General features: G+C 50.0%; 2 protein-coding genes across 3 annotated transcripts; one reads left to right on the top strand and one right to left on the bottom strand.

Moving 5' to 3' along the window:
* Positions 1-5205: 5205 nt before the first annotated feature.
* On the top strand, positions 5206-12102 carry ANXA9 (annexin A9). The gene is given in 12 exon segments (XM_087707636.1): positions 5206-5247; positions 5535-5631; positions 6017-6072; positions 6074-6112; positions 6431-6544; positions 7903-7987; positions 8766-8845; positions 9788-9847; positions 9963-10062; positions 10278-10373; positions 11456-11521; positions 11981-12102. Coding segments are annotated over 12 exon segments (957 nt in total).
* A 1199-nt stretch (positions 12103-13301) lies between these two features.
* MINDY1 (MINDY lysine 48 deubiquitinase 1) lies at positions 13302-23190 on the bottom strand. 2 transcript variants are annotated; one of them, XM_087705014.1, is made up of 10 exons: positions 23115-23190; positions 19109-20619; positions 18954-19011; positions 18387-18451; positions 18116-18274; positions 17256-17358; positions 16333-16475; positions 15015-15194; positions 14212-14352; positions 13302-14099 (listed from the first exon to the last, which is right to left on the bottom strand). In XM_087705014.1, exons 2-10 carry the CDS (start codon positions 19580-19582, stop codon positions 14019-14021), a joined length of 1404 nt encoding a protein of 467 aa, XP_087561140.1. In that variant the 5' UTR covers positions 19583-20619; positions 23115-23190; the 3' UTR covers positions 13302-14018. The 2 variants fall into 2 exon arrangements, with proteins under 2 accessions (XP_087561140.1, XP_087561139.1); XM_087705013.1 differs by lacking the exon at positions 23115-23190 and adding an exon at positions 22147-22309.
* Between the last annotated feature and the right edge of the window lie 93 nt (positions 23191-23283).

Raw genomic sequence — 23283 nt, 5'->3', positions numbered from 1 at the left:
ATAGATAGATAGATGATAGATAGATAGATAGATAGATAGATAGATAGATAGATAGATAGATAGATAGATGATAGATAGATAGATGATAGATAGATGATAGATAGATAGATAGATAGATGATAGATAGATAGATAGATAGATACATACATACATACATACATACATAGATACATAGATACATAGATGATAGATTGATAGATAGATAGATAGATAGATAGATAGATAGATGATAGATAGATGATAGATAGATAGATAGATAGATAGATAGATAGATAGATAGATAGATAGATAGATAGATAGATAGATAGATGTTGTGAGTTGCAAAGTCATGTCCGACCCATCCTGACCCCATTGATAACGTTCCTCCAGGCCCTCCTGTCCTCTCCCATCCTCTGGAGTCCATTGAAGCTCACGGCCGGACTCCATCCAGCCCCCTCCTTCTCTGCCGTCCCCTTCTTCTTCTTTTGCCCTCCATCGTTCCCAGCATGAGGCTCTTCTCCGGGGAGTCCTTCTTCCTTCTCATCAGGTGGCCAAAGTCTTTGAGTTTCCTCTTCAGGATCTGGCCTTCTAAAGAGCAGCCAGGGTGGATCTCCTCTAGGACTGACCATTTGGATGGCCTTGCAGTCCAAGGGACTCAATGCAGGAGTCTTCTTCTCCAGCACCAGAGTTCAAAGGCCTTCCTTATGGTCCAACTTTCACAGCCCTCCATTGCAACTGGAAAAACCAGAGCCTTGACTGGACGCCCTTTTGATTGGCAGGGTGATGTCTCTGCTTTTTAGGATGCTGTCTATATTTGCCATCGCTTCCCTCCCCAGGAGCAAGCCTCTTTTTAATTCCTTGGCTTTTAGTTTCAATTTTAATTTACACAATCATTTAAAGTGCCCGTAAAGGCACTTTATAAATAAAATAAACCCACTTGTATTTTGGACACTATTCTGAAGGGGATTGTACTTAAAGTCCTGTTATTTTGTAAGTCATAGAATAAACCACAATAATTACCAAGATGCCAAGACAAGACAGGCAAAGGCTGGAATCTGGGCATAATTTCATGGCTTGTTAAACTGGAAAAAGTCATTGTGTTCCTAAATCCTGCCAGGATTCAGATCCCACAAAACCAACTTGGATTACAAACCGGTTTAATCCCAGGCCCGGCGACGTCCTCTCTGCAGACTTATTTAGTCGCCTGCCTTAATTAAAATCTGATTGCCTCTGTGGTTGTGTTTGGAAACAGTCCACTCGCGCGTTGGAGATAAAAAGAAAGACACGGGAGGCTGACCAATTAAACGTCACACCCTACGCTTTCCCAAGGAAACACCTTGACCCAATCCCTTACTCATCCTTTGCGGTAAATTCCCCAGGAATTCCCTCCAGAGGAAAACCGGCCCAGTTCTTGCAGCCACAGAGAAAGCAGAGAGTCCGAGAAGGAAAAATTAATGATCCAATGGAAAAAGGAGCGCAGCTGTTTAGCTTCCTTATGAAGATCCTCTGAGCATAATTTTCTATCCGGAGGGATTTGCAGCACAGAAATAGAAGGGTGAACAGGCTGAGGTGTGCAGGGTGCAGCTGCCTCCTCTTTTCCAGGTCATCCCAATTGCCAGTCTCGTTTTTTTTTGCCAGTGGCAGGCAGGAATTCCACCATCCGTGTCCAGGAATCCCAGGCGGAAATGCCACCGGGCCAGCAGGGAGGCGAGTCGAGATTTTTCCCTCCAAGTGAGCTGTCAATTTCATTGATTTTTCCTGGAGGAGTTGGCAAAAAAAAGAGGAGCAGGATATTCCTGCCAAGCTGGGCCCACAGGCAGGGCTGCTGTTCCTTGCTTGGTTAGTCATCGAAGGAAGACTGCTCCTGGCCAGGAGGCTCTGCTTAAGGCTGAATTAGAACACAAACACACCCTCCAGCTTTGGTCTCATTAGAAACACTTTTCGAAGAAAAACCCGAATTGATTCTCCACTTTCCCATCTAGGAAGAATGGAGAAGGAGCTGCTGATCCGGTTCCACCGAGGAATGATGGATTCTCTCGTCTGCACCTCCATAACCGTCTGGTTTGGCTCTGCAACCCAACAAGACAGACGGAGACTTCAGCGGATAATCAGAACGGCAGAAAAAACAAAGGCTACCAACCTGCCTTCCGTTGAGGACTAGTATATTGCACGAGTCAAAAAGAGGGTTGGGAAAATATCTACTGACCCCTCGCACCCTGGACATAAGTTGTTCCAACTCCTACCTTCAAAATGACGCTATAAGGCCCTGCACACCAAGACAACTAGACACAAGGACAGAATTTTCCCAAGCGCTAAACAACTAATTCCTTCACCACTGTCAATCATTGACTAAGTCTGCATTGCTATGACTATTAACCTTCTCATCGTCCCTATCCCCCATCTCCTCCCACTTATGGCTGCAGGCCTGTCACTTTGTGGCTTGTATCCTTATGATTGATATCGATATTGATCGTTTCCCGATTGCTTATTTGTACCCCGTGACTATCATTAAGTGTTGCAGTGCACCTTGTGATTCATGACGAATGTATCCTGTCTTTTGATGTCCACTGAGAGCATCTGCCCAGAAGACAAATTCCTTGTGTGTCCAGTCACCATTTGGCCAATCAAGAATTCTCTTCTCTTGTATTCTTCATTCCAATATTTATTCTATTCTCTAATATTCTTCATTCCAATATTTATTCTCTTGTATTCTTCATTCCAATATTTATTCTATTCTCTAATAATCTTCATTCCAATATTTATTCTCTTGTATTCTTCATTCCAATATTTATTCTATTCTCTAATATTCTTCATTCCAATATTTATTCTATTCTATTCTTCATTCCAATATTTATTCTATTCTCTTGTATTCTTCATTCCAATATTTATTCTATTCTATTCTTCATTCCAATATTTATTCTCTTGTATTCTTCATTCCAATGTTTATTCTATTCTATTCTTCATTCCAATATTTATTCTATTCTATTCTTCATTCCAATATTTATTCTATTCTTTTGTATTCTTCATTCCAATATTTATTCTATTCTATTCTATTCTTCATTCCAATATTTATTCTCTTGTATTCTTCATTCCAATGTTTATTCTATTCTATTCTTCATTCCAATGTTTATTCTATTCTATTCTTCATTCCAATATTTATTCTATTCTCTTGTATTCTTCATTCCAATATTTATTCTATTCTATTCTTCATTCCAATATTTATTCTCTTGTATTCTTCATTCCAATATTTATTCTATTCTCTTGTATTCTTCATTCCAATATTTATTCTATTCTATTCTATTCTATTCTATTCTATTCTATTCTATTCTATCCTATTCTATCTAGGAAGAGCTAGAGGGGAGAAAGACCTGTCCTGAGCAAAATAAAATAAATGATTGATTTAATTGTTAATTTTAATCTATTTTTTTAAAATGTTATTGTTAATATTAATTGGGTTTGTTTTTGGATACTCTTATCTAATTTTTCTTTTTAACTTTCGTAATATGTTTTTTTTAATGTTGTACGCAGCCCTGAGCCCTTCCCTGAGAGCAGGGAAGTGCTGCCCTCTAGTGGACTCAGCCAGCCACCGCGCCCTCAGAAGGGGAAGTCCACAGCGCCCCTCGCGGAAACGTCGTAACAGCACAACTTCCTTGCTCCCCCCCCCTTCTTTATTTTTACTCTCCATGGGAAAAGTGGGTTTTAAATTGTAGCTGCAAAGGAAGATTTTAGAGACGAGATTTGTGCCCCCCTCCCCAACGCAGGCGATTTCTCTCCCCAACCCTCCAAAAGAAGGAAAACACGCCAAGCGTGAAAGAAATCCACGAAGAGCATCTATTTCCATCCCGAGACACACACACACACAAACAGAATTTCTCTCTCTCGTCCAGCATTTTGCGCAGGGAAACCGCGCGTCGTGTGCAGCGACTCTCTCCAAAGTTGCGGGTCTGATTTTGCCCCGGAGAATTGGAAGACGCGGGTCAGGACTTCACCCCAGGCTGGAAACCCGCGAGTTGCCTCGCGTTCTGACGACACTCGGGAGGCCGGGCTGGGAAGCGAGCACGTGGGGAAAGCTGCTGTCTGTTGGATGGTCTCCTTGCCGGGGCAATTAACCTTCCAGGAACGATTCAGGCTCTCCAGGGGAATCCAGGTCCCCCTATTCGCGGGATGCCCACCTGAACTGAAAGGAACCCCCTTTTCCAGGGGGGTTGAAAGACCCAAAGGTGCTGAGTTCCAGTCCAGCAAAAGAGGCTCGGGAGAAAAGACGCGCGTCCTAAGAGGCGGTTTCTCTGGTCCTCCTGCCAACGTCCCCAAAGAGCAGGGGGTCTTTGGGGAAAGGGTCCTTCTGGCGACCACCCAGCCTGAACCGAGCGTCCTTGCGTGAAGAGGGTGTCCGGTGGGTCTTCCCCCCCGCCCGGGCGGTGTCATCCTCGCGTGGCCGCCCGGCTTTTCCCGGACTCCCCACGGCGGCAGGTGTTCCCTCCGCCGGGCTCAGAACCCGCCGAACTGGCGACTGGTAAAGCGACAGCTCCGACTGGTTTTGCCGAGCCCGCCCCGCGCTGGTTGGCTGCCCAGCTGCCCTGGGGGGGAGCCGAGCCGCTGCCACCCCCGCCCCGCCGCCTTTGGGGGCCGCCTAGGAAGAGGAGGAAGGAGAAGGAGAAGGAGAAGGAGAAGAAGGAGGAGAAGCCTTTACGCGCGGCTCCTCCGGTGGAGCGCAAGGCTAGAGGTCCCTTTTGGGGAGAGGGGCTTTGGAGCCAGGCGGGGTCTTTTGCTCCTGGGGGCAGAGAAAGGGAGGGGGGTCAGAAGAGGCGACTTCAAGCAGCCCTGAGACTTGGAAGAGCTCAAGGTGCGTTTCTCCAAATTCCTTTCCACTTTCTCCTTTTTTTAAAAAGAAATCAACCTTTGCAGTTTCTGCCTAAAACTTTCTCCCCCCCCCTTTCCAGTTCCTCTTGAGCACCCCCCTTCCTCAAATCCTCCAGCTGCTGCCCCAGCATTTCCTAGAGTAACCCCTTACCTGTATTCCTTCCCCCCCCCATTAGTTTAACTTGAACTGGAAGCTCCTGGCAGTGGCCTTCTGGGGGTCAGCTGGGGAATCTTCCCTTGCCAGTTCGCTCCCCTGCAGTGGCCACAGATGATTTGCTGGGGGGCTGCCTAAGTGGGGCTCCCCACCCACTCCCACCCTCCACGGCTTGGCACAAGGGTGCAAGTGACCGGCTGGAGCAGCGATCCATGGCCGACGAAATTTTGGAGCAGTTGCCGCTGGCCGAAAAGGTGAGGTGCCACCAAAGCTAAATTCTTTTTCCGAGAAAGCCAGTGCAGGGTATTTTGAGGCCTCCGTTTGGCCCCCTAAGGAGGAGGGGATGGATGGAAAGGGTCCCACAGGTAGACTGCGTTGGCCAGGGGGAGGCTTGGCCGCAGCCGGTCATCATCCAGCTCCCAAAGGAATCTTCCTACCCACCACGCAGATGAGAACAGTCAAGAGATTGTATTCTAACATTTGCTTCGGTGAGATTTGCAGGATTTAAATATTGGAGGGGTTGGTTTTTTTTCTGCCCTAGAGAGCCATGTGGGGCACCTTGGGAACCATCCGGCCTCACCTGAATTTCGATGCCGCCAAAGATGCCCAGACTTTCTTCGAGGCCATCAGTGGGGAAGGTAAACCCCCCCACCCTAGCCCTTCCCTTCCCTCTCACCGGCAATCTGTACAGGCCAGCCTGAGAGGTGGGAATTTGAACAGGGTTTCGAACCCAGGATGCAGTTCAACTACCCCATTGGTTTCCCAGTGTTGGGGGCACCCAGAGAAGGGCCTGCGTATACCCTAAAAAGGAAGTGGACTGAAATAGGATGACGGGAGGCATCAATTCAACCCCCGGCGTGAGAAAAATCCTTATGCTAACAAGGCCTTTTGATGTGGCACCAATTGCATATGCAGATTTCGACGCTTCCGGGAGCACAGGGAACTCGAGGGGCAGGAGCAGAGTGTGCAAACTCCTGGTTTGGAGGCCTCGGCTGAAACTGGGGGGCCCGGGTCTCCCCAAAGGTGTGGACTGCGGAGCCCTCCTTGACCTGCTGACCAGCCGGAGCAGCGAGCAGCGGGCAGGAAATTGCCGAAGCCTTCCTTGAATTCACCCAACAGGTTAATCCAGGAGTGGATTTTTGGGGTGGTGGGTGGTGGGTGGGAGGGAATTCGTGGCCCTTCCTGGAAAGGAAAAAAAATGGGCAAAGCGCTTGCTCTGACATAGACTACTACAGTGTGCTACTGTAGAGGGCAGCCCTTGAAGACTGCTCAGATTCTTTCTTTATTTTTTAAGGCAGAGCCACCAAACTAGGATGGGTCCCATTAAAACAAAATCAATGTATCTTGGTCTCTCAGATATGTTTGGGTGAGGGTCTCTGCTCTGTTAGGGGGGGGTGTGTCTCCCCAAAATCTCCCAAATTTCTCTTATCTTTTTAGGGCCTGCTGAAGACTCTGGAGGCCGTGGTCCCCAGCCAGTTTGAGACCATTATAAGGGGTTTGCTACGTCCATCAGCCCAGTACGATGCTCACGAGATCCAGGCGGGATTGCAGGTACCTCCTTCCAAGGAGGAAACCACAGGAAAGACCCCCCTCCCTCGTTCTTAACACGGTGTGGATCACATTCCCTGTGGAATCAGCTACCCCCCCAGAGGTCCAGACCTCACCCACTCTCGTGGCCTTCAGGGAAGCTGTTAAAACTTGGCCTGTTCCGGCAGGCCTGGGGACTGTTGAGGTTTAAGGTTTAAGGTTTAAGGTTTTATTGGGATTTATATGCCGCCCTTTTCCCTGAGGGGACTCAGGGCGGCTTACAACCACAGGGGAGGGGGGTGCAAGGTCAAAAACAAAACAATATGTGCACAAAGAAAAAATAATAAAACACAACTTTCATTCAGCGATCAAACACTCGGGCGGGTAATTGGAAACCTATCCCCAGGCCTGCTGGGAGAGCCAGATCTTGAGGGCTGCGCGGAAGGTCTGGATAGTGGTGAGGGTACGGATCTCCATGGGGAGCTCGTTCCACAGGGTCGGGGCGGCAACAGAAAAGGCTCTCCTCCGTGTGGTCGCCAGTCGACATTGACTGGCAGATGGAATTCGGAGGAGGCCCAGTCTGTGCGATCTAATTGGTCGATTTAGGGAGGTAATCGGCAGAAGGCGGTCTCTCAAGTACCCAGAGAGTGTTAAGTATGTGTGTTGTGTGTTGTGAATTTTAAATTATTTCTTTATTTATTTTGCTTTTCTTTTTTCTTCTTCTTTTGTTGTAAGCCGCCCGGAGTCCCCTGGGATCGGGCGGCCTATAAATTTAATAAATGAATGAATGAATGAATGAATGAATGAATGAATGAATGAATGAATGAATGAATGAATGAATGAATGAATCAATCAATCAATCAATCAATCAATCAATGAATCAATGAATCAATGAATCAATGAATGAATCAATGAATGATCAGTTTGTAATTCTGATTTTAAAGTGTGCATGGGGTGGAATTGGTCGGGGTATCTATAGATCTTGAAGTATCTCTCCCCCCCACCCCGCGCCGCCCCGCCACAAACTTTCATAGACAACCATTTTTTTTAAAAAAAAAGTGTTTTCCCCATTTTAAAAACGGTTTGAGAGAAACTTAAGAATGTTTTAAAAAGAAAAGAGTCCTTTTTTTAAGGAGTCTTTCTATGCCTGGTCATTTCATTTGACAATTTAATGACTTAATTAAATAAATGCAGGAGGTTTGCAAAGACACCACCACACTTGAGACAGGCATTGTAATCAGCTCACGGAAGATTAACGGAAGATTAACCCCCAACCCAGCTAAAAATCCTGCAGAACGGACAGGGGGACACACACACACGCACACACACACACCTTGCAAAGTCAATAACTTCCTATAACCCAACGTTTTTCCTTTCTCCAGGGTCTGGAGGTGGAAACCCTGATTGAAATCGTCTCCACTCGAACGGCGAAACAGCTTCAGGAAATCTTGGCTTATTATAAACAGGGTAAAAAAAAATTATTATTTTTTTTAAACGTATCTGCTTGTTCTTTAAAAAGGTAGAGAAATGGGAAAGCGGAGTTGTTGGGAGAGAAAGTTGCCTGGTAAACTAAGAAACCCCCCCCCAAGAAAGATGGATTGGCTCTGCTTTTTCATGCCTGCGGAACTCCCCCCAACATGATACGATCGTGAGCTTTGAATTTAAAGTGTTCCCCCTCCCTCTTTGTTGACCATTCATATTGATCTGGAGCAGTGTTTCTCAACCTTGTCAACTTGAAGATGTCCAGACTTCAACTCCCAGAGTTCCCCAGCAGTGGTTAGGACAGTGTTTCTCAACCTTGTCAACTTGAAGATGTCCGGACTTCAACTCCCAGAATTCCCTAGCCAGCATTCGCTGGCTGGGGAATTCTGGGAGTTGAAGTCCGGACATCTTCAAGTTGCCAAGGTTGAGAAACACTGATCTGGAGTGTCCAATGTGGGCTGAGCTGGCTGGGGAATTCTGGGAGTTGAAGTCCACACGTCTTAAAGTTGGAGACAAGTAAAAAAAAAACAATGCCTCCCATAGACATTCAGAAAAGATAACTGTGTCAATCATACACAATCTTTGAAAAATCTTTGAAACGTTCAAGAACGTCTCTTTCCCGAGCTTACTACAGAGCCCACTTGGACGAGCGCAGTCTATCTCGGAGCATTTTCTCAGGGAGGGAAGCCCACACATCCTTCCTCCCCCTGCTTCCGCGGGGAGGGTTAAAACTCCACCCTTCTCGCTTCTTCCACTTGCCCAGATTTCAAATCAGACCTGGAAAAGGACGTCGCTCGTGGCGCCACCGGTGGCTTTAGAGACCTCCTCCTCGCCCTGATGAAGGTAAACGGATAAAATTAAGATAAAACAAAACAATGGAATAAAAGGAATATAATAAAGGTGTCAAAGAAGATTTTAAAAAAATATATAACACATTACAATGCAATATAATTGATCACACCATAAAATAAAACAAATAAAAATAGTATAATAAATATCACATCATAAATATCATATATATCATATAATTTATAGCAATAGCAATAGCAGTTAGACTTATATACCGCTTCATAGGGCTTTCAGCCCTCTCTAAGCAGTTTACAGAGTCAGCATATCGCCCCCAACAACAATCCGGGTCCTCATTTCACCCACCTCGGAAGGATGGAAGGCTGAGTCAACCCTGAGCCGGTGAGATTTGAACAGCCGAACTGCAGAACTGCAGTCAGCTGAAGTAGCCTGCAGTGCTGCATTTAACCACTGCGCCACCTCGGCTCTTTAAAGTATAAAATAAAAGAAGTATAAAATAAAATTAGCATAACATACTAACCCTAACCCATAACATATAACATATAACAAATAACATATAACCCATAACACATAACACAACAAACATAACATAATATAACATAACATATAATAAATATAATTTATAAAGCTTTAAATGCAATGCAATACAAAATACAATACAATATTAGCAATATATAATACAATACAATAGAATAAAAACAATGTAATGCAATGCAATACAAAATACAATACAATATTAACAATATATAATACAATACAATACAATAAAAACAATGTAATGCAATGCAATACAATACACAATGCAGGGTCCCTTTGTAAGAACCCCAGAGATGTTGGGGTGCTTTCCTAACATTCAACACTCTCCCCAGCTTTCCCTTTTTAAGCCCAAACTCTTGGGCCCAATCAGCGCCTGGTGCCATTTAGGAAAACCATAGGTATATTTTGCAGCGAAGTCCCCCCCTTTTTCCTTCTCCGCAGGGCCAGCGGGAACGCCATTCGGGGACGATCGATTACGTCTTGATTCGGCAAGATTCAAAAGTAAGATGGGGAGGTCGGGGTGCCTCCCTTTCGGGGGTCCCCTCTCCACAGTGGGCTCCCCTGGTGGTGCCCATTGCCAGCCTCCCCCAAACACCCGGGCTCTTCCCCCCCCCAGGCCCTGGCCGAGGCAGCCGACCGTGGGGACGCCGGACGGCCGGAGGAGAGCGAGTGGGTCCGGATCCTGGCTCAACGCAGCCCTGAACATTTGAGGAGAGGCAAGGGCAACCCCCGTCTTCCGCCACGCTGGCATCCCCCCCCCCCCAAAATGTGCTAATGTTTCAGGCCAGACCAGGGTTAGGGAGGCTGCCCACTGTAACCCTCATTGAGTCCATGTTCCACAGCTGAAGAAAACCTGGCCAGTAACATGGCACAAAGGGGGCCCTTTTTCCCCCCTCCAATATATATATATTTTTCCTTGCCTTTCTTCCAGTGTTCAGCTGGTACCAGGAGACGACTGGACGCTCGGTTGAGGAAACGATGCAGAAACATTTCCAGGGAAACTTTCGGGAAGCCGGCTTAACGCTGGGTAGGTGCACCCCGGGGGAACGCGGTGGCTCAGTGGCTAAGACGCAGAGCTTGTTGATTTTAAAGATCGGCCGTTCGGCGGTTCGAATCCCCAGCGCCGCGTAACGGAGTGAGCTCCCGTTCCTTATCCCAGCTTCTGCCAACCGAGCACTTCGAAAGCATGTAAAAATGCAAGTGGAAAAATAGGAGCCACCTTTGGTGGGAAGGGAACGGTGTTTCCATGCTCCTTCGGGCATTGAGTCATGCTGGCCACATGACCACGGAGACGTCTTCGGGCAGCGCTGGCTCTTCGGCTTTGAAACGGAGATGAGCACCGCCCCCTAGAGTCGGGAATGACTAGCCACATATGTGCGAGGGGAACCTTGACCTTTAGATGCAGCCCAAATGCAGAATGTGTTGGCTGCCAAAGGTGTTTGTGAGCTTCCTTTTTAATCCGGATTAAATTGGGGAGCGTTGGGGGGGGGGAGAATGAGTCTAATTCCAGCAGTGCTTTCTGGATACGCTCAGGAGCCCTCTCAACCTGAGTTACCTCTGGTTTTGTACAGCCGAGGGGCTGAGAATATCCAGAATAAGATCCGAGAATCTTTTGCTTTTCGTTGTTTCCAAAAATCCAAGTTGCTAGCCCTCTTGATCCTATTCCAACACGGCTTTTTATGGGACTTTTATCCCTGATTTAGGAGAGGGTTGGAAGGCCACTGAAATCCGCTTCTTGCTCCCTCCCCCCCCCAAAAAAACTAGCTAAGTGAGGAACAATCAGCATAAATTGGGCTTGGGAATTTTGCACGCTTGATAAGCAAGTTTTAAACCGGATCTATTCTGCTTGGCCTTCTTTCCTTCCTTCCTTCCTTTTCCTTCCTTCCTTCCTTCCTTCCTTCCTTCCTTCCTTCCTTCCTTCCTTCCTTCCTTCCTTCCTTCCTTCCTTCCTTCCTTCCTTCCTTCCTTCCCCTCTCTATGGGGGAGCCCTTTGCCAGGTAGAAATCCAACTCGTGCAGCTCTCTTCCCTACAGCATTTCAGCCCAGAAATAAGAAGGACAACAGAGGGGGAAAAAATTTGTAATTATTTTTTTTAAAATTATCTTGCAGTTTTCCTTCTGAGAAACACTCCGCTGTATTTCGCCATCAAGCTCCACTCGGGCCATTAAGGTGAGGGTCTCTGCTCTTGGTGCCCCCCTTCCCAAATTCCACCCCCGCCCTTTAGTCCCATCGGGGCTACCCCGAACCCCCAAATCTTCCCGTTCTTTGGCGTTCTACCTCCTGGCTGTGATTCGCACAAGAGACTGGCTGAGCTGCTCCAGATGGTGCGTGTCTCCTTTGGAGGAAATGAACCCCCGCTGGCTGGCCATTGCCCCCCCCCAAAAGACCCCTTCCCCAAAAGAAAACCCATAAGCCACCTTCTCCAGTGAAAGAGAAATCTTTTCTCACAATCCGGTTTAGGGACAATTGAAGGGGGGTATTAAACATGCCCTGCTTGTCGGTGTGTGGGGTGTGTGGAAACCTTTACACAGGTTTCAAAATTATTATTTTTATTACCTTTATTGGCTGCCCAATAAAAGCCACTCCGGGTGGCTCGCAAACTTCCCCAATTGGCCGTTTTCTACCAGGAAGCAGGATGCAAACCCCGGGCAGCCGTCCGAATCATGATCTCCCGCAGCGAGACGGACCTCCTGAGCATCCGGACCGAGTTCAAGAGGCGCTACGGGGTCTCCCTCTACTCCTTCATTAAGGTATAAGGCACTGGGTCGTATTTGGGGGGGGGGAGAGCGTCCCAATTGATGCCTCTTCCCCCCCCCCAATTTATTCTCCCGGCGTCCTTCCGAGGTAGGCTGGATCGAAGCGTCTTGGTTCCAGCGGCCCAATTTTGGGTGTGTGTTTCCTTATATTGCCCCTGCTCACCAGGAGCAGAACCTCCATGTGTAGGAGCAGTCTATCTGCAAAGTTAAAAGGTTCTTTTTTTGGGGGGGTGGGCAGCAGAGGTACCTTCACTGCAAACGTATCCAGAAGATACAGAAAATCCCCCCTCCCCTTGAGAATTAAGCACCCCATCTTTCTTGGACTGACCCCCTTAATTTCCAGATGGGTTTGCCCCAAACTCTCCTCCTTGCCCCCCACCCCCCACCCCCCCAGGCGGAAACCCAAGGCGAACACCAGGCGGCTTTACTCGGCTTGTGCAAGTCGGAAGATCTGTGAGACACGCCGCGAGGATCCTCCCCGTCCAGAGGCAGTCTACCTCGGAAGAACCCCTCCAGCTTTTCCCTTCCAGCGAAGTTGCAAAGGAGCCCCCCCCAACCCCCCGGGGAAGGCAGCTGTGTGGAATTCAGCCTGACCGGTTGGACAGGTTTCTACCTCTCTCTTTCTCCCCCCCCCAACCCCACCCCAAATTCTTCCAATGCTTTCCAGGGGCTTGGGGGTATGTGGAAGGGGGAATTTAGAGACAAAAATCCAGGCCAGAGCTGAAAAAGGCCGGGGGGGGGGGTAATAAATTAGCAGAGAAGACCGATAAAGCCTCCAGCGTCAGGAGCAATCTACCTCTGATTAGCTGCCGCGGGGGAAATGCCGGTGGGCTTCTCATTGGCCAGTTTGGGAAATTGGACCCTGCATTACATACTACTCCAGTCTGATGGCATTTTAGGGGCCGGGGGGGTGGGTTAGATTCCTACAAAGAGGCTTAACTTTACATCCCACCCTCGAGAGATCCGCTTCTGCTCCCTCCAGCCCCGTTTCCTCCCGCCCCAAGGGACCCCCACCCAACCCATCAGCCACAGCCCCACCCCATATGCCTGTGCAACCCGTACACCCTTCCTCTTTCCCCCCTCCAAAAAAACATTCTGCTCCTCCCGTAACGTTGCTTGTAAAATAAATAAAAAATAAACCAGGCACAAGATCTCTTTGGGACCCAGTGGATTACCCCAGGGGAGATTCAAACACGCTCTTTCAAGAAGGACTGCTTTATTCCAATGTAAACAGAGGCAGGATTAATCGATTAATCGACTCGGAAACGGAGGCGGAAGTGATTTGAGAATTTAGTCGTACAATATGTAGCCCTCGAAAACCAGGAGAGAGAGAGAGAAAGAGAAAGAGGGAAAAAAGGAGAGAGAGAAAGCTTGACCTCGTTTCGGCTGCCTCGCTTCGGCTGCCTTTGAGAAGGGGGGGGTGAACGGAGTTTAAACGGCCCCCCCACCCTCAAAAAAAGGTGCTTTTGGCAGAGAAATCCAGGTTCCCGTCGGGGGAAAAAATCTGTTGAATTGCTCCGGTCGTAACTTTGAGTGCTGTCCCTCATCTGTGGCCGTCGAGGGCTCGGCTTTTCAGGGGTGCCGGTGAGGTGGGGGACACACACACCCCCGTCATCCCGAAGGCTCTCGGACCCCCACAAGAATCACACGGGAGACACCCCCCCACCCCCTCAATTGAACCGGAGCCAGGATAAGCCTCCTCTTTGCTCCTCTGGCCCCCTCCCCACTTTGACCCTGGGTGGGAGAAGCAGAGGCCCCTCCTACTGTCCCTGCACCCCCCACCCCACTTCCGAAGCATTTTTGGTGTTGCAGGAAAGCCCGATCCAAGTGTCCCTTGTAGCAAATTGAGGGGAGGGGGTGTCCTTCTCAGTTGCAGGCCCTGGAAGGAAAAGGGGAGGGGGGCTTGTGGGCTGGCCTCAAAGGACGGTGCAGTCCGTGTCCAACTTCTGCCGCTGTCGGCGCTCTCCGGCGGGGCGGGGGGTGGGGGGGCTTCTCCCCTAAAAGCAGGACAAGAAAGACAAGGGAGGGGTTAATTGGGGAGGGGGAGAATTACCTTCAAAACCAGGCACGGGTGTGTGTGTGTGCAGGGGGGGGGGTGTCTCTCCGTACCTGTGCCGCCGGGGAGGGGAGGGGGCTCGGCGGAGGGGGCTGCTGATATTCCTCTTGCTGCAGCTGCTGTGCCAACTCCAGGTCACTCATGGCAGGGGGCCCCCCTTGTTGGCGTTGGAGGGACAAGGCAATCATGTAGTCCTGGGGGGGGGGGTGTAGAGAAAAACAGGGAGGGAGGGGGGTCAGAAAAGCCACCTGCTTCTTATCCACACATTTTAGGCCAGGGGTCTCCAAACATGGCAACTTTAAGCCCTGTGGACTTCAACTCCCAGAATGCCCCAGCTAGTTGTTCTTAAAAAGTTGGGTGGGGAATTTCTGGGAGTTGAAGTCCATAAAAAAATCTTAAAAGTTGGCTGGGGAATTCTGGGAGTTGAAGTCCATAAAAATCTTAAAAGTTGGCTGGGGAATTCTGGGAGTTGAAGTCCATAAAAAAATCTTGGCTGGGGAATTCTGGGAGTTGAAGTCCACAAGGCTCCCTGTTTGGAGACCCCTGCCTTAGACAGCTCACTGACACCCGAATCCCCCCTAGCATCTACTTCACAATTGCTACGATCTGCTCCCCAAAAAACTCTCCTTTTATACCCTGCCAGCTTTACGGCTTCAAGGGGGCTCTGGGCCAGGAAGGAGAACCCCAAAACGTGCCTCGGAGCAGCCCCCTCCCTTAGGAGCCCCTCCAGAGGCTGGAGACCCTGGCAGCCAAGATCCCTCTCCCCGGGGCCCTGTTCTCGGAGCGATCCCACCGGGGAAGGCGATGCACAAGGGAGCCCCCTCTGCTAGCCCCCCACTCCCTGCCCCTGGCATACCTGATCCACCTGCCTCTGGTCGACCGGGGAGCCCCCCGCCGCCTCCTTGCCCAGCGCGTGGCTCAGGTGGAATTCGGCATCACAGAAGCAGCTGTCTCCGTCCACGTTGTGCAGGCTTTCCCAGGTGACCTGGTCCTCATTGAGGAAGCCTTGGTCAGTCACCAGCAGGTAGAGGTGGCTCTGAAGCCCAGCGGGAAAGAAAGGAGGAAGAAATTAATAATTATGTTTATTCTTCAGGAACAATACAGTTGTGGAGCCCCAGCCATTTTCAATCACCATAAATCTGCCATTTCTCCAGGAAATAAAAATATCTTGTGCTTAGAAGCTGAAATACACCAAGTGAAGGAGAGGAAGAGTGGGAAAGGAGAGAAGAAAGATGGGAAAAGAGGGATAGGAGAGAGGGTAAGGGGGGAAGATGAGGAGGGTAAGGAGGAGTGGTAAGGGGAGAGAGGAGAAGGAGAAAGGAAGGGGAAGTAGAGTAGAAGAGGATGATGGAGGGAAGAAAGGAGGTAGGAGAGAGGCAGAAGAAAGAGGTGTATGGAGAGCAGAAGAGCTAATAATGGGTTTTTATCTTTCTGGGCATTGATGACAAGAGGAACTGATGTAATTACTACTTAACACAATAGGATATTGGCTATGGAATAGTATACATGCGATTATATGTTATGAAAATGGAAAATAAAAACTTTCTATGGATATGGATGCATAAATACCACCAACATAGATTGGAGTTTGCTCAGAAGCAGAAATACACCAATGAGAGGAGGAGTGGGAAACAGAGGAGAGAAGAAAGATAGGAAGAGAGGGATAGGAGAGTAAATAAAGTAATATGATTGCACATGTATACTGTCTTCTCTTATTTCTTCTTTAAAACTAAGATATGTTATGTATATTGATACGGAAGCATAAATGCCATCAACATAGAATGGAGTTTGCTCAGAAGCGGAAATACACCAATGAGAGGAAGAGTGGGAAGCAGAGGAGAGAAGGAAGATGGGAAGAGAGGGATGGGAGAGAGGGTAAGGGGGAAGATGAGGAGGATAAGGAGGAGTGGAATGAAGAGAGAGGAGAAGGAGAAAGGAAGGGGAAGTAGAGTAGGAAAGGATGATGGAGGGAAGAAAGGAGGTAGGAGAGAGAGGTAGAAGAAAGAGGTGTATGGAGAGCAGAAGAGCTAATAATGGGTTTTTATCTTTCTGGGCGTTGATGACAAGAGGAACTGATGTAATTACTACTTAATACAATAGGATATTGGCTATGGAATAGTATACATGCGATTTATATGAAAGTGGAAAATAAAAACAGTATATTCGGAAAATACCTTGTGCTTGATCATGGCACTGAAGTGGTTGTTTCGGAAGAAAACGCTGAGTTCCCCTTCTTTCACTGTGGACGTGAGCTCGCACAGCCCGTGGTAGGTCAGCTGCGATGCCGTGGACTCCAAAAACTGTTCGGCAATCAGGCCTGGGGGGGAGGGGGAAAATGGAGGAAGGGGGGGACAAATGAGCCCATTCGTCCTTTTATAGCGGAGGTGGTGGTGTTCCAATCTGGACAACTTTTAAGAGCGGTGGACTTCGACTCCCAGAATTCCCCAGCCAACTTTAAAAGCCTTGTGGACTTCGACTCCCAGAATTCCCCAGCCAACTTTAAAAGCCTTGTGGACTTCAACTCCCAGAATTCCCCAGCTAACTGTAAGCCTCGTGGACTTCAACTCCCAGAATTCCCCAGCCAACTTTTAAGCCTTCTGGACTTCAACTCCCAGAATTCCCCAGCCAACTTTAAAAGCCTTGTGGACTTCAACTCCCAGAATTCCCCAGCCAACTTTAAAAGCCTTGTGGACTTCAACTCCCAGAATTCCCCAGCTAACTGTAAGCCTTGTGGACTTCAACTCCCAGAATTCCCCAGCCAACTTTAAAAGCCTTGTGGACTTCAACTCCCAGAATTCCCCAGCCAACTTTAAGCCTTGTGGACTTCAACTCCCAGAATTCCCCAGCCAACTTCAAGCCTTGTGGGATTCTGGGAGTTGAAGTCCACAAGGCTTAAAGTTGGCTGGGGAATTCTGGGAATTGAAGTTCACAAATCTTAAAAGGTGCCCAGGTTGACCTCTTCAGAGGCTTCAAGCCACCTGTTTTATAGAGGCTTCTAAGACGCCTTGCCAGGCCTGCCAGCTACCAGCAGTGCCCCCCAAAGAGCCCCCCCCAATTTGGAAAAGGTGATTTGGGCCTAGCCCCCCCTTAATCTTACCTTCCGTCACCAAGTTTGGGTCGCTAGACTGTTTACAGGTGATGATTTTTTCCACCAGCTGGTTGTAACTCAGTTTGCTGACGGCTCCGGCCACCTCAAGAATCTGGGGAGAGATAGAAATGCTCACCCTAAAAAGTGGGGTGCAGGCAGAAGTGGGCACAGCAAGAACTGGGTTGGCATGCCTGCGTTTCAGTGCTACTCTGCAGGGATGTTGTTGGTGTCGGGGAGGGGAACCGCCTACAGGGCAGTTTTGAGAGAGGACACAAGAACGGGCCTAGAAACAAGAAGTTTACACTTCTCTCTTGTGGCTTTGAGCCTTCCAAAACCTTGCAAAGAGCCAGATTTTCACATTTCTCCATGAGGACTAGTAGCCTGGCTTCTTTTTCTCCCCTGAAGTGAAGTCTGTGGTCTATCCATTGGGGGGGAAGTAGTTGGACTTCAACTCCCAGAATTCCCCAGCCCGGCCTGGACTTCAACTCCCACAATTCCCCAGCCAGGTCTGGACTTCAACTCCCACAATTCCCCAGCCCGGCCTGGACTTCAACTCCCAGAATTCCCCAGCCAGGTCTGGACTTCAACTCCCAGAATTCCCCAGCCCGGCCTTCAACTCCCACAATTCCCCAGCCCGGCCTGGACTTCAACTCCCACAATTCCCCAGCCAGGTCTGGACTTCAACTCCCAGAATTGCTGACTGGGGAATTCTGGGAGTTGAAGTCCAGACCTCTTAAAGGGGCCGCAGTCGAGAAATTCTAATTTATGCCAAGGCCTGGGGCCGTGCGGAAGCCTGTGATTTCATCTCGCCCCCGTTCCCAGAGCTCTGCCCCCCCCAACCTAACGCCGGGGGGAGCGAAGCCGCCCACCTGGGGATCCACCAGCCAGCCGTGATATAGGGGGACGTTGAGGAGGTCGAAAACGATGCACTCGGGGGTGTACTCGAAATCCGAGACTCCCGTGAATCTCACGTTGACGTCCAGCCCTGTGGAGAGCTTGGAGAGGACCGTCATGGCGTCATTGACGTTCTGCGCGGGAAGAAAAGCCGACATTTTTCTCAAAGGGGCCCCGGAAACCCTGGGAAAATTGGAGACCCCAAACGGCCCCATCGTGGATATGCCCCGAAACAAACGGACTCGCCTGCTGGAAGTTGAGCTGGACGGCCTCCGCTTGGTCCTGGGGCTTGATGGACAGGATGCAATCCCCTGCAGGGGCAGAAATGGGGAAGAGACCCCCTCAGTTAGGGGGAGGGAGGAGGGGTCTGTTCAAAAGGCCTTCCACTGGGGGGGGGGGGATTCAGGAAGGCTGGTGGTGCAGAGGGGGAAAAAAAGAGCGCTGGGAGGAGAGAACACACAGCATAGAGAATCCCAGGGCTGGAAAGGTACCCCAGAGGTCTTCTAGTCTGACCCCCCCCCTTGCTCAAGCAGGAGACCTTATCACGCCCTCTTCTTCGTGCCTATTTGAGGGAAGACCCACAACTGCCCCATTCTAGCTAAGAAAGACCCCCACCAACCTCCAGAAACATTCAGGATTACTTGGTCATCCGAAGGCCAACGACCATCGCTCCCCTTGGGCGCTCCCTACGCTGGCCTACCTCGCAGGGTGGTTGCGCGGAAGGGGGGGAAAAAAGGGAGGGATGGAAGGAGATGCTGGAAGGTGGGTACTGCCCGGGAGTGGAGAGGTGCCAACTGCGACGGGCCTCCTTACCGAGGTAAGCCATCAATTCGTCCGAGGTGACCACTTCCTTCTGGGCTGGCAGCTTCACCTGGGAAGGTGGGAAGGAAGAATTGAGACCCCCACCACCACCACTGGTTCTCGGCCTCCATGTAGGGTGTGCCCCACTTCCCCGTGCCCCTTTTTACCTTCCACTGCAGGAAAAGAATATTCATGATGGCCAGAAGCGGGCAGGGACCGTTCTCGCTCTGCATAATGACGGGCGTCCTTTTGCCCTTCCAGGTGATCCATTTCACGCAGTAGAAGTCCGGCCCCTTGGGCTGGCTGGCTGGAGACGGGCGCGGCTTGGGGGCATCCTCGGCTGGGTCGCAGCTGGCGGGCTCCGGAGAGGCTGGCACAGGGGGGCCTTCCTCGGTTTCCAATGGGGGTCCCTCCTTTTGCACGCCTTCGGTGGCTTCTACAGTGGGAAGCCGCCCATCATCTTCCTGGGGGTCGCCATCCTTGGCGAGGTGGGCTGGGGTCTCCTCCACAGCCCCCGCAAGGAGGGCAGAAGCAACCACCTCCTCGCCACCCACGCCGGCCTCTGTGGGCTCCGGGGGCCCAGATTCGGCGGGCTCCGTCTCCCTCCGAGCTTCTTCTGCAGTTGGCACGTCGGTCTCCATCAAGAATCCTCGTCCTTTGGCTTCTCAATTCTCAATTTTCCTCAAATAAATTTGAGGTCTTCTTCGCCGACGTGAAAAGCAAGTTCTCTTTAACAATAGCAGGAACGATAGTTTGCGTTTTCCTTTCCCAACAGCCAAAAATGCGGAAACGTCACCGAAAACTTTTAACTGGGGTTCTGTGTTCGCCCTTAATAATTCCTTTCCGATCTTGGCTTATAAGCAGACGCCCGTTTTATTAAAATTGCGCATGGCACGAGGTTTTATTGGCTGGATCTATTTTTTTTTCTCCTTTGGTTAGGCACTGATGAACATTTGATGCAAACTGCTCAAAAAGTCCCTTAATTTATTTGGTTTTTCTTTTCTTTTTTTATTTTCACTTGCCAGTTCCTGGGAATGGGTCATTGAACATTCAATACTGCCATTTTTCTTCTCCCCAATTTTACACTTAATTATTTAAAACCCAGGTGCGTTCGTGTGTCTCTCGTGACCTTGGATAAGGATCAACAGACAAAAAAAAACCTCTTTTTTTAAAAAAAAGGAAAATGTCTTCCTTATCCCAGAAAAAGGAATACAAAATGCATTTCTTTTTGAGAGAGAAAAAAATAATATCAAAGCCACCCTTACAATAAAAGAAATTTATGCTCGTGAATTTTCTTTTTTAAAAAGGATTAAAAAGGCGGTGAGTTTTCCCTACAGGTGATATCTTAAAGCTTTTCTTTTTCAAAAAAAAAATAAAAAATATATAGAAAGCCAAACGTGCACACACACACACACCAAAATCCCAGTGACTTTTTTCAGGGCATTAATTTTTAACGGATGAGTAGAACGGAAATTCTAGGTTTCAAAGATTGTTTTTGTCCTTGAAGCTCACCAAGAGTGTTGGGAGGTGATTCCTGTTTTGTCTTGGTCAGCTTTGGGCTTTCCTTTCTCCAAACGGACGTCTAAGAAATCTACTTTTCCCCAGCTTCATGGCCCAAAGCCGAGAGAGGGGTTTGTGTTTGTGGGAAACGCAGGGATTTTAACAGCCAGCTCTGAGCCTAGGAAAAGAGCCAATTAAACAAGTTAGAAAAATCTGTTTTTTTCCCCCCACAACCCTTTACCTGCCTTGCTGTCTCTTTCTATTCATCTGGAAAAGTGCCCAAATTTTGATCCCACAGCTGTGGGGATGTTGTGACAGACAGAGGAAAAGTGGGGAGAAGGGACAAGTCCCATTTTTCAGTCCTAAACGATGGTTTGTAAATTGAGAATCACTCGTACGCAAAACCACCCACAATTCAAACTCTCAACACGTCTGACTTTTGAGGGTTTTTTACAGAACCCCCTGCTGACCTCCCTGGACATCTGGACTCTCTTCTTCTTGCCCTGGAGATTTGGGCGCAACAGCCTCCAGATGTTTCCAAGGAATGCACCCAAAGACAGGCCTGGGGGCCGACCAGAGGTCATCCAGCTGTTCCCGGGCCATCCAGGAAAGGGCCACAGCAGGAAATGCCAGAGACGCAACATCTGGAAGAAATCATCGGCTGCTGCACCCAGGAAGAAAACAAGACAGCCGCAGCCCTCTGATGACATTGTGTGTGTGTGTTTGTGTGTGTGTGTGTGTCTAAATACAGGCAAGAATTTACCTTGCTGACAAAGCCACCCAACCAGTATTTTGACAAAAACACCTCGCTGCTTTTTAAGCAACAGCTGGAAGCTTCCAGAGGGGGGGAGGCAGGGGAGAGGGAAGGGAGGGAGGGAAGGGAGGGAGGCCCACCCCAAAGATGTTGATTCCGCTGATTCTCCCCCCCCCCACTCCGCTCCCACCTTGTCGCTTTGCAAACGTGGCCCATCTGAAACGCACTGAGAGTGGGGAGCCTTGCTCAGGCGGGGGACTTCAACTCCCATACTCCCCAGCCTTGCAAAAAATAAGGGTCCCTGATCCACGCAGCCCCCCCCCACCACCCACCTTGCAAGGTTTAACCTGCCCCCCCCCAAGGCAGGAAGTCCAGCTACCCACGTCAAGAATTCAGTCCGTTCTCCTCTTCTCGTAAATTCCACAGGGTTTTTTAAAATCCCTTCTCCACTCCCACCCCCCAAAAAATATCTCTCCCTTAATGGATCCAGTGGATCCCCCCACCCCACCCCTTTGGTTCTGCCGGAAAGTTTTGTTTACGAAGAAAACTGTTGCACAGCGGAGATGTCGACAGTTTTGGCTGCTTGCAAAAAAAAAGGAGAGAGGGGGGGAGGACGGCTGGGTCAAAAGACGCCGTTTCCCCTTTTTGGGGTGGGTGGGAAAGAGCACCTCATTCGCCCCCCCCCCTTTGCTCCCCAACCCTGGTGGTGGTGGTGGGGGGGGCAGGCAGAGGCTCAGCTGGGGGAAACCCACTTGGCATGGGGCAGCCCCCTCTTTTTAAGACCCACCAACCCTGCCAGGGTGCCAGGGAGGAGAATCTGGGAAGAAAGGGGTGCCAGGCAGCCGGGACAAAACCCAGGCACCCGAGGAGGCTCCGGCTCCGGGTTCGAATCCTAGTCCTCCTCCAGCAAGCAGGGTCAGGGATTGAAGGAGGACTTGGGATACGCCATACCTGGATTTTCCTGCTCCAATCCTCCTGGGCATAAATCTTGTTTTTTTTGTGTGTGTGTATGCCGGATAGCTTCCTCCTCTCCTTCCTTTCCTCTTCTTGCCACCCCCCCTCCCGCCCCCCCTGTGTTAGGCTGAGGCTGGGAGGATCCCAGACTGGCAGAAGGGGGGGAAAAACACCACCCCCCCCTTTAAAAAAAAACAAAAAAATATGAAAGCCTAGCTGGGTTTTCTTCTGCCCAGCCTCGCCCCTTTCTGCAGGGACATCTATGGGAGGGGAGGAGGCACCGCAGCGGGCGCTGGGGCGTTGTAGGGGAAGCCTTTTTGTGGTGGGGGGGCGGAGAGAAAGAAAAGAGGGATCGGAAGAGAACAAAGGAAGGAAGGAAACTGTGTAGCCAGCCAAGGGAAATAAAAAACGGGAGAATTGAAACAAAAGTAGCAGCCAGAGGAGGAGGAGAAGGAGGAGGAAGGCTTTGCCAGAGGCTGCAAGGGACCCATTGGGGGGGTTCAGGAAAGGCGCAGATCTCGCTTTGATCAAGGCAATTGGGGGGGGGGCTTTGGGGGTCCCCAATGAAACAATGAGGGTTTGCAAAGGCGGAGGGGGTCGCGTTGCAAGCGGCGCCACGCGGTGCCTGGAGGGGGGTGCAAGGCTTTACCAGTTGAGCTTTGGGTTGGGGGGCTTTTGGGGGTCTCTCCCCCAAACAGCCGCAGGAGGAAGGGGGGATCGGGAAGCGCCCACGGGGCTCGAGGGCTGCAAAAAGTCTGGAGAAGCCCAGGATCGAGCGTGGGGGGGGGAGCACAGCGAGGGGGGGCTCCGGGGGCTCCCAGGAAGGCTGCGCAAGAAATCTGCCCAAGAATAAGGAATTGCAGCCCCCCAACCCCATCCCCACGTTCAAAACACGCGTTCAGACGGCCGTGCACGGTGCACAAAACCCGCTTCCACGCGCCCCCCCACTTGCACCCAAAGCTTACCGCCCGCCCTGCAAGGTAGGCAGAGCCGCCTGCGGTGACGTAGCCGGGAAAGCGCGTGCTTCAGCCACGCCCTTTTTTCCGACGGGGGGGAGGAGGAGGAGGAGGAGGAGGAGGAGGCCTCCCCCGCGCCTGCGCAGAGCGTCGGGTGAAGGCGCGCCCTTCCGCCTCC

The sequence above is a fragment of the Thamnophis sirtalis genome, unplaced genomic scaffold (genome assembly GCF_051295495.1).
Source record: "Thamnophis sirtalis isolate CommonGarterSnake01/CBP01778 unplaced genomic scaffold, rThaSir2_p1.2 scaffold_2, whole genome shotgun sequence".
In the NCBI taxonomy this organism is placed as follows: Eukaryota; Metazoa; Chordata; class Lepidosauria; order Squamata; family Natricidae; genus Thamnophis; species Thamnophis sirtalis.
Note: the sequence above shows the minus strand (reverse complement) of the source record. Positions and strands in the feature narration are given on the sequence as shown.

What these genes read in the sequence shown, in the direction of transcription:
- MINDY1 (XM_087705014.1), bottom strand. Translation starts at nt 19,582, where the DNA reads ATGGAGACCGACGTGCCAACTGCAGAAGAAGCTCGGAGGGAGACGGAG. An exon ending in TCCAGCTCAACTTCCAGCAG is followed by an intron (nt 18,275 to 18,386) that starts GCGAGTCCGTTT and finishes CTTCCCGCGCAG; the next exon opens with AACGTCAATGACGCCATGAC. An exon ending in GTGCCATGATCAAGCACAAG is followed by an intron (nt 15,195 to 16,332) that starts GTATTTTCCGAA and finishes GCTGGGCTTCAG; the next exon opens with AGCCACCTCTACCTGCTGGT.